The 10348-nt window shown below is 41.6% G+C and overlaps 1 protein-coding gene across 6 annotated transcripts in view; it reads right to left on the reverse strand.

The window, feature by feature from the left end:
• Positions 1–293: 293 nt before the first annotated feature.
• The window catches only part of METTL21A (methyltransferase 21A, HSPA lysine), a 15935-nt gene continuing 5880 nt past the window's right edge, over positions 294–10348 (reverse strand). For all 6 annotated transcript variants that reach the window (XM_017889375.1, XM_017889378.1, XM_017889377.1 and 3 more), the window contains one exon: positions 294–2287. In XM_017889375.1, coding sequence (XP_017744864.1) covers positions 1890–2287 — 398 coding nt within the window. In that variant the 3' untranslated portion in view covers positions 294–1889. The remainder of the gene's footprint in view (positions 2288–10348) is intronic.

Below are 10348 nucleotides of genomic sequence, written 5' to 3' on the forward strand. Positions count from 1 at the left end.
ATATTATTGAAGCTCCCACCTCTAACCCACCCTGCCCCATCCATGTTAACACCCATCTCCAAAGTTATGGATCTTAAAGAAACTGAACTCTAACTAATATATGCATTTCCAATAACATACCTAAGTGGGACTGGCTTGTCACTACAGTGTTGTTGATCCTGCCAGGCTTTGTTTTAAACAATCTTTCATATTCATGGTGCAGCACTGACATTTTATGGATTCAGTAAGCAATGGATATTTCCATTTCATGTGTATTAGACTTGTGTTGAACTAGTATATCACAGAATGCTCACAACTTTTAATCCATCTTTATTAAAGTGAAACTGCTATTTCAATATATGTAGAAAATGACATACTGAATATTTTCACCTCTGGGATTAAAAGGAAGAGAACGTCCTGTTTTTAAGATTTTATAAAAGAAATCTATCTCTAGTACCAAATACCATATTGAGATTATATTCTTGCAGTCTAAAGTTAAGCTACTGTTTAAATGTTTGCATTGTAAAAAGAAAAGTTCATGTGTGTGTGAGATGTCAAAGTGTTATCAAAGATAATCATCAAACAGTATAACAATCATTTAACCCAAAGTCAATGTCCTTTAAATGGAATATATCTTTTTCATTATTTGGTTATGAAATATACAGAAGGTACTCGGGAAGCAACAATGGAAGAGGCAGAAGTATTCTTGGCCCTCAAGAAGCTTACACTCTATGGGGCAATACTAACGTTGAATGAGCAATTACAAGTACAATACAAAAGGAGCTTACATATGGGAAGCTAACCTCTCAGGGAGGGATGAGATTTAAAACTTCTAATGTCATCCTATGCATTGTTAAGGAAGCAAGGAAAGCTCGGGAAATAATTGCATTAAGACATTTGAGCAAGGGTAAAGCAGAAGGGGAAAACCTCAGCTTCTGACTTGAAATAGACAACCTATTCAAGATTTCAGGTGCTTTTTTTTTTTTTTTTTGAGACGGAGTCTTGCTCTTGTCCCCCAGGCTGGAGTACAATGGTGCAATCTCAGCTCACTGCAACCTCTGCCTCCCAGGTCCAAGTGATTCTCCTGCCTCAGCCTCCCAAGTAGCTGGGATTACAGGCGCCTGCCACCACGCCCGGCTAATTTTTTTATTTTTAGTAGAGATGGGGTTTCACCATGTTAGCCAGGCTGTTTTTGAACTCCTGACCTCAAGTGATCTGCCTGCCTCAGCCTCCCAAAGTGGTGGGATTACAGGCATGAGCCACCGCACCCAGCCAGATTTCAGGTGCTTTCAAAAAGTAACTGAAATTTCATTATTTAATTCCTTTATTAACATATATAAACCTGAAATTAAGGCAAAAAGTATGATATGAGACTCAAAAAACCTCATATCCTACTCAACCAACTAAAAGTTTTTAGGACTTAAACAGGGCAAAAGGGTTCAATAGCACTAACAGCTCAAGGAATGTATGTTAAACCTTTTGTTTTACATTCGGAAAATCAGAAAACTTGGCTGAACATTGTATATATCAGAAGGTTTTAAAAATAATTTGTAAGATTTAATCTTACCAAAGAAAGCTTGCTCATTTAAAGATACCTTTATACCAGCCTTCATGTCATCAGTGTAAACTGTTTATTAAGAGGGAGTAGTATGAGATACAGAAATAGCATAAACGAAAATCTCACACTTAATCCTTTAATGTTAATTGGATTTCAGAGTGAGTAAAGTATGACTAAAACTCATAGCAATGAGACAAAGCACTGCTTTGTTTTAAAACTGCACATGTGCTTTCTCCCCTGAGAACCTTTGGTTTAGACTTTTTGTACAGTAAGACATTAAATATGGTTAGATTTGCAGTCTAAGACCTTAAGTGACACACTCAATGACAGCATTCTTATAAATTATAGCCAATTATAAGTCCTCCTTCTGGTTTCTCTTCTGTGCTTCGTAAATATGTACATCTTTTTCAGGATCATAGTGAACCCTTCTCACAGTAAATTGCCTCTCCAGCATTGCTAAGAAGTTGTTATCCCGTTCATAGCGAATTCGGCATGCTAAAAGAATCACGGAGTGATTGCTACAGAGATGTTCCAGTGTTTGAAGAAGATCTGTGAATGTCTCTTCTAAATATATGATATCAGCTCCAAGTATCAGGTCAAATTCTCCAGGAGAAAAACTCCCCAAATTCTGTCCCCAAGTCAGCTCCTTAACAACAGTTTTGGATTGGATATGAGGAGGTAAGTTGGCTTGAACGTTTGATTTAAGAAATTCTAATGCTACTTTTCGATCCGTGATAGTCACATGAGCACCTACAATGTGGGACAAAGAAAAAGTGATGTGCACATCAGTACAGCTCTGTTAGGTAGAGAGGGGGTCAAGTTAAATGTAGAGTGTCTCTTAAATATTGCATCTGATACACAGAATATCAATCATGCCTTTCATGGACAGCTGCAATAGAAAAATGACTCCTAACTCCTTTTGCACTAACTACTGGTAAAAGTGACTCTGGATTTGCCTCTATGACATACCTGCTATTTGCTAAAATTGTGCCTATAAATTGCAGAACTGGCTGGGCACGGTGGCTCATGCCTTTAATCCCAGCACTTTGGGAGGCCAAAGCGGGCAGATCACCTGAGGTCAGGAGTTGGAGATCAGCCTGGCCAACATGGCTAACTAAAAATACAAAACTAGCCAGGCATGGTGGCGGGTACCTGTAATCCCAGCTACTCGGGAGGCTGAGGCAAGGGAATCGCTTGAACCTGGGAGGCAGAGGTTGCAGAGCTGAGATCTCGCCACTGCACTCCAGCCTAGGTGACAAGAACAAAACTCCATCTCAAAAAAAAAAAAAAAAGCAGAATTAAGCAGTGACACGGCTGATGCTTCTGAATTCTGCCAACAGAGCTGGCCCATACTTTATTCATTAGGTCATTATCTTTTTTTTTTTTTTTTTGAGACAGCGTCTTGCTCTGTCGCCCAGGCTGGAGTGCAGTGGCGCGATCTCAGCTCACTGCAAGCTCTGCCTCCCGGGTTCACGCCATTCTCCTGCCTCAGCCTCCTGAGTAGCTGGGACTACAGGCGCCTGCCACCATGCCCGGCTAATTTTTTGTATTTTTAGTCGAGACAGGGTTTCACCATGTTAGCCAGGATGGTCTCCATCTCCTGACCTTGTGATCCGCCCGCCTTGGCCTCCCAAAGGTCATTATCTTGAAGTCAGTTGGCCGCAGGGTAAAATGGAATCCAAGAATGAAAAATCTGGGAGCAGGCCAGGTATGGTGGCTCATGCCTGTAATCTCAGCACTTAGGGAGGCTGAGGTGGGAGAAGCTCTTGAGCCCAGGAGTTCAAGACCAGCCTGGGTAACACAGGGGACTCCATCTCTACAAATAATTTTTGTTTTTAATTAAGCACAGTGCACACCTGTGGTCCTAGCTACTCAGGAGGCATGGGTGGGATATCATGTGAGCGTGGAAGGTCGAGGCTGCAGTGAACTGTTATTATGCCAATACACTCCAGCCTGGGCAACAGAGCAACACCCGGTCTCAAAAAAAAAAAAAAAAAAAAAAAAAAAATCTGGGAGCAGACTGTTATTGCAAAGAGGACAAGATACCAAAAACAGGGAAAGGCTGTTTTGTAAGGTTACAGTTTTAAAAGAACTCATGGGAAAGAAAATAAATCTGGCTACTAAGAAATCCAGTCCAATTCTCCTTTAGCGTTGCTTATGAGCAGCCAACTTACATGTTTTCACTATATAGTATTGAAAAATTGTAAGCTTAAAAATTACTAAGTATATTACAGTAATGTAAGTTCAAATGCTTGGTTCTTATGCCTAGTTTCTACACACAGTGTAAAAGATTAAACTGTTTCTTATGGTATTGTGACAAAAAGATCCTTTTTTTGAACAATGTGGGTAAAGCGACCTTAAGGTGGAGCAGCACATAAGTCAGTTGGATCCACCTCATCTACGTTTAGGAAAGATATAATAAATCGTCGTAATACTCTTTACTTCTGGCCCCAGAAATTCTTGGAAATTTAATTATGTTTCAATTCTTTCATAAATTCTTTCCATTTGATCCTTCTTCAGTTTGTAATCTTCATTAGGTAATCTTCCCCAGGATTCCGATAGCTGCAGTAAGCACTATTTCAGTTGGCATCTGAAACTCAGTGTTTCTTATTTGACACTAATTTAGGGCAGTAATTCAATTTGAAATTTACAGTCCTAGTATGAGATACTGATGAAAATGTCAAGTTGTTGAATTTTAGAAGCCTGAACCTCACTTATGACCATCATTGCTAACAGTGTATTGCCAATGGGCAGATTTAATGATAGTTTTTCATCTCTTCTGACAATAAAAATTGAGACAAGCCAGGCCAAGTGGCGCACACCTGTAATCCGAGCACTACTGGGGGCTGAGGCAGTAGCATTCACTTGAGCCCAGGAGTTACAAGACCAGTCCTGACAACATAGAGAGATCATCTCCACAAAAAATTAAAAATTAGCCACGCATGGTGCACTTTCAGGAGGCTGAGGTGGGAGGATCGCTGGAGCCCAGGAGGTCAAGGCTGGCACTTAAAGAACAACTTTAGGCCAGGCACAGTGGCTCATGCTGTAATCCAGCATTTAGGAGGCGTTTACCGAGGCAGGCAGATCACATGGTCAAGAGATCAAGGACCATCACTGGCCACATGGTGAAACCCCATCTCTACTAAAAAATACAAAAATTTAGCACTGGGCGTGGTGGACGCACGCCTATAGTCCCAGCACTCAGAGAGGCTGAAGCAGGAAGAATTGCTTGACTCGGGAGGCGGAGTTGTAGTTGAGCCGAGATCGTACCACTGCACTCCAGCCTGTCATCCATTTGAGCTCCGTCTTAAAAAAAAAAAAAAGAAAAAAGAAGAGCAACTTTACTTAGCCTTAACCAAGTTACTTTCACTTACATTACTTGTCCATACAATTCGTAATTTTTCAGTGATTATTATATGTATTACATAAAACACATATAGATTGGCTGCTTCATAACAGGCCTAAGTGAGAGGTGACTGGGATTTCTTAATAGCCAATTCTCGATTCTGTTTTTTTTTTTTTTTTAATATACAGAGAGGGTTTTGCCATGTTGTCCAGCTGTCTCCAACCCTGGCTCAAGCAATGCCACCTGTCTTGCCTCCCCAAAGTGGCTGGGATTATAGGCCTGAGCCACTGTACCCAGCCCTATCATTTCTTTTTTAAAAATTAACTTCACGAAACAGGCTTTCCCTATTTTTGGTATTTTGTCATGTGAGCACATGAGCCATATCATGCCACTGCAAACCAGCCTGGGCAACAGAGCGAGACCTATCTCTTAAAAAAAAAAAAAAAAAAAAAAAAATGCAGACAGCCTCTTCAGGGTTTGAGTTAGAGAGTGTATTTCTGAAATTTCTTAACAGTACACAGAGCACTCTGCAGGCAGTATTGGAGTGACTGAGTCATCTGCACATCACCTCAGTATTCATTTTACCAGCTTATAAAGGCCTTCTCTAATGTCTGTCCCAGGCATTTCAAAGACTACTTCTAATCTGGTAGGTACTCCAGAAGTCTGAATAGGAACTTAATGTCAGTTGACCACTCCCTGTAATTCCACACATATCTGAATGACTACCATCAGCCACGGGACAGAAACCTCTCCCCTCATACAACTTACATTCAAGTGAGAGACAGAATATCCGGCTGGGTGCGGCAGCTCACACTTGTAATCTCAGCACTTTGGGAGGCCAAGATGGGTGGATCACCTGAGGTCAGGAGTTCGAGACCAGCCTGGCCAACTGTCTCTACTAAAAATACAAAAAATTATCCAGGTGTGGTGGCAGGCGCCTCTAATCCCAGCTACTCAGGAGACTGAGGCAGGAGAATGGCTTGAACCTGGGAGGCGGAGGTTGCAGTAAGCCAAGATCATCCCACTGTACTCCAGCCTGGGCAACAAGAGCAAAACTTCCTATCAAAAAAAAAAAAAAAAAATACAGTAAAACCCAGCAGCAGCATTTCCTTCAGCCCCTCTCAGCCACAGAGGCACAGACCGGGGACAGTGGAAGGCTGCAGTTAACCTGGCTTGTTTTGAAGCAAAGAAAGGCAGGGTGTCGGTGTCAACTGTGCATGAAGATGGTGATAAAATGACTGCCCGTGAGATTTATGCTAGGTAAGGAGGGTGAGACAGTATTTAGTTCAGAAAAGACTAATGGAAACTGACCCAATAAGACAACACAGTATGCTGTCAATTAGTAATGGGAAAAGAATGTATAAACATGTCAGCACTTTTCATTTTAGTTTTATAACACCTTATTTATGCAAACATTCAAGCACATACTATGTGCTAGAGATACAAAGATGAGGAAGAAAGTCCTTACCCGGAACTCAAAGTCTCACACGGGAGAGACACATAAACACAGTTGGGATGCAGTGTGGGAAGAAAAATAATAGAAACATGAGCGTGCACAGGAAATCACAAAGGAGAAATTCTTCAAGAGGAGCAGAGGTCAAAGAAAACTTCCCAAAGGAAGGGAAATCTGAGCTTACGCTTAAAAGATGAGGCATGAACCAAGGGAAAGGTGTGAAGAAAGGGCATCCAAGGCAGATGGGACAGGCCAGAGCAGGAGGTGTGTCCAGGAACTTCATGCACTGCAATCTTGCTGAGAAAAAGTGAGGCTGAAGAGTCAGACAGGATGAGATAACAAAGCCTTACTAAGACAGCTGGGATTTAGCCTGCAGGCAGGCAGTGGGAAGCCAGAGAAGTGTTCAAGCACAGGTCATGCCATCGATTTTGCATTTTAGATGGGCCACTCTAACAGCTATTGAGAAAGTAGGTTTAAAAAGACAAACAGAGGCAGATAGGCCAGGTGGAAGAGTGATGTGGTCATGCAGGCAGGTGACAGATGATGAGCGCTGGAGCCAGGCAGTGGGAGGGGACAGAGAGAGATAGATCCAGGAAATAGTTAAAAGACAGAATCAGCGGGACTCCAAGGGGTAGGGGAGGTAGAAGGGGAGTCTAGGAGTTGGGGGGGCAGTGACTACTTGGAAGGCGATGCCAACTCAGAATAAAGGAGGAAGAACGAGTTTAGAAAGAGAAGCGTTTGGGTTTAAACAGATACCATTTGAAGTGCTGGGAGATAGCCAGGGACAGATATCCAGCTTTCAGTTAAACACACAAGCCAAAAGTTCAGCTGAGATTTGCACTCGAATTACAGAAAAGTTGAAGATAGTATCTTCCTGAGCATTATATTTCAAGACAGTGGTCCACAGGCTTCGCTAGGCATCAAATCACATGGGAAGCTTTTAAAGTTCAGATTCCCTGACCCCATCCCAATTTACAGAATCCTCCTATCTTCAAGATGGGGTGTTTTTATTCTATGGATATAGCAGTTCCCTCTTATCTGCAATGGATATGTTCCAAGACCCCCAGTGGATGCCTGAAACCACAGATAGTAACAAACCCTGTATATAAGATGTTTTTCCAATATGTATACACCTATGGTAAAGTTTAATTTCTACATTAGGCACAGTAAGAGATAAACAATAAATAATGAAACAGGATAATTATAACAATATACCATAATAAATGTTATGGGTAGATCACAAGGTCAGGAGTTCAAAACTAGCCTGGCCAAGACAGTGAAATCCCATCTCTACTAAAAATACAAAACAAAATTAGCCTGGCATGGTGGCAGGTGCCTGTAATGCCAGCTACTCAAGAGGCTGAGGCAGGAGAATTGCTTGAACGGGAGCGGGGGGTGGGAGGGAACGGGCGGAGGTTGAAGTGAGCTGAGATCGCATCACTGCACTCCAGCCTGGGTGACAGAGTGAGACTACGTCTCAAAAACAACAACAAAAGGTATGTGAATGTGGTCGGTCTGTCTCTCTCTCTCTCTCTCTCTCTCTCTCTCTCTCTCTCAAAATATCATACTCTAGTCACCGGTTTTCAGACCAAGGCTGACAGTGGGTAACTGAAGCCGGGGAAAGTGATCACAGATGAGGGGGGACTACTATAGTTCCAAGTAGCATTAAGGCCAGGGAGATTTTCAAACTAAGAACCAGCGTTTGAGAGTCAGATTGGATTCAAATTCTAAGCACAATCCATTAGCTTTGTGACCTCAGGCAAGTTACTTACCCTCCAAGAAGCCTTCCTTTCACCAATGGAAGGGCGCTATAAGTAGGTAAGGCCTACTTACCATGCAGGGTCACTGTGAGAATGAAAGGGTGTAATGCACAGTCCTCAGAACACAGGAACTGCTCAGGAATTAGCAGCTGGTTTAACAGGAAAGTCTCATCACCCTATATAAATATCTACATAGCACTGCTTTTGTGTGTGTGTGTGTGTTCTTTCTTTACCTCTACCCACTAAACTCAGAACATAAGCTTCCAGGGACACCTGCCAGCCTGTTTACTGCTCCATCCAGCGGACTGCCAGGCTTGTGGTGGGTTCTCCCCAAATTCAGGAATAAATGACTAAGGTTACAAAAAGGGAAAATACTTTAAAAAGAGTAATAATCTCTTCCTGATATTTCAAAATCACTACCTGTTTTAGTACTCACTGATTCTATTTTGAAGAGATTAATATCTTGTTACCCTCAGGCTCCAACAGCAAAACTTCTCCAGCCTAATACTTTGCAGCTACTACAAATAGGGAGTATGAAAATCATACAGTAGCAGAAAAATGCTTATGACACAATGTGAAAACATCATTTGTATAGGTGTGTATATACAGATACACAACACACACACACATCCACAGACATATATATTCACATATATATAATCATAATTACAACTATGATTAAAAATACAGATGGAGAGACAAAACACACCAAAATACTAATGGTAACTATGTTGCAGAGTCATGAATAATTAGAATCATTGGTGAGTTTTTTTCCCTTTTCTTTAAGCTTACTTTTGTAATAGAGTTACATCAGTTTTATAACAAAATATTTTCATAATTTTAAAATTATTTCTCTATCTCTGCTGCTTGAATCAGAATAAATTTCCGTGATTTTCAAAAAGCCTTAAATCTAGTTTGTTCATCTCTTATTCCAGAATTATTTAAGTAAATACTGAGTGGTAGGTGTTGTCCAAGGGCCAAGGGCACACAATGAAACATGGTCCCTTTCCTCAGGAGCCCTGGCCTGCCAGGAGAGACAGACACATGAAACACCTGCCTGCAATAAAATGTGACAGAGCTGTGATAGAGGTAGGAGTATTCCAAGCGCTATGGGGAAAAGAAGGCAGAAATTAACCCTTTGCAGTGGGGCAGGAAAGAACTCCACAAGGCCACAGTGTAGCCTGGCCATGAAGCATGCTTTGCTTCATGGTGGTATCTGAAATACCGTATTCTGACTTTCCCAACCTCAGAGATCCAGATTGCTAGATCAGAAAAAGCAGTACTCAGAGAGTAATCAACACTCGTGGAGCATTCCCTTTGTGTCACTCAATGAGCCAGCAGATGTTACACACACATCTCATTGGTTCCTCACTGTGGAGTAAATATAACTATTATGCACAATGTACAGATGGGGTAATCAATGTTTAGAGGTTAAGCAACTTGCCCAAGGTCACAAAACTAGTAAGAATGAAAAGAAAAGTCAAAACCAAGTATAACTAAGCCTATGCACTTTGCTACACTAACATGTCTATATACCAGCCAATAGTTTTTGCATGAAGCCCTGGTTCTCAGGAGGAAACAGAAGACACTTCATTTCCCCTTATGTAACTCTTCTCATATCAGCAGAGAGAGGAGTTGGAATTACAGAAAAAAAATAAAATAGGCCGGGCGCAGTGGCTCACTCCTGTAATCTCAGCACTTTGGGAGGCCAAGGTGGGCAGATCACTTGAAGTCGGGAGTTCAAGACCAGCCTGGCCAACATGGTAAAACCCCGTCTCTACCAAAAATAAAAAATTAGTTGGGCATGGTGGCACGCGCCTGTAGTCCCAGCTACTCAGGAAGCTGAGGCAGGAGAATCGCTTGAACCCAGGAGGTGGAGGTTGCAGTGAGCCGAGATCATGCCACTGCACTACAGCCTGGGCAACAGAGTGAGACTCCATCTCAAAAAATAAATAAATAAATAAAATAAAATAACTAACTGTGTCTAACAAGCCTGGTTTTGAGTCCCAGATCTCCAGGGATCGGGACTTCAGAAAGTAGCTTAATCTCCCAGAATTCCAGCTTTGTTTGAAAAATGAAAATTAAAAGTAATACCTAACATACACGGGGATGTTATAAGGCTCACCTGAAAAGAATAAAAGGCAGTGTACCAGCCAGGGCTTCACTGATGACTTAAGTGCCCTGGTCGAAGAGGACGGACATCTCCGTCAATTTATACAGACTTTTTTTTTTTTTTTTTTTTTTTTTTTTTT

The sequence above is a fragment of the Rhinopithecus bieti genome, unplaced genomic scaffold (genome assembly GCF_001698545.2).
Source record: "Rhinopithecus bieti isolate Rb0 unplaced genomic scaffold, ASM169854v2 scaffold_17939, whole genome shotgun sequence".
Taxonomy (NCBI): domain Eukaryota; kingdom Metazoa; phylum Chordata; class Mammalia; order Primates; family Cercopithecidae; genus Rhinopithecus; species Rhinopithecus bieti.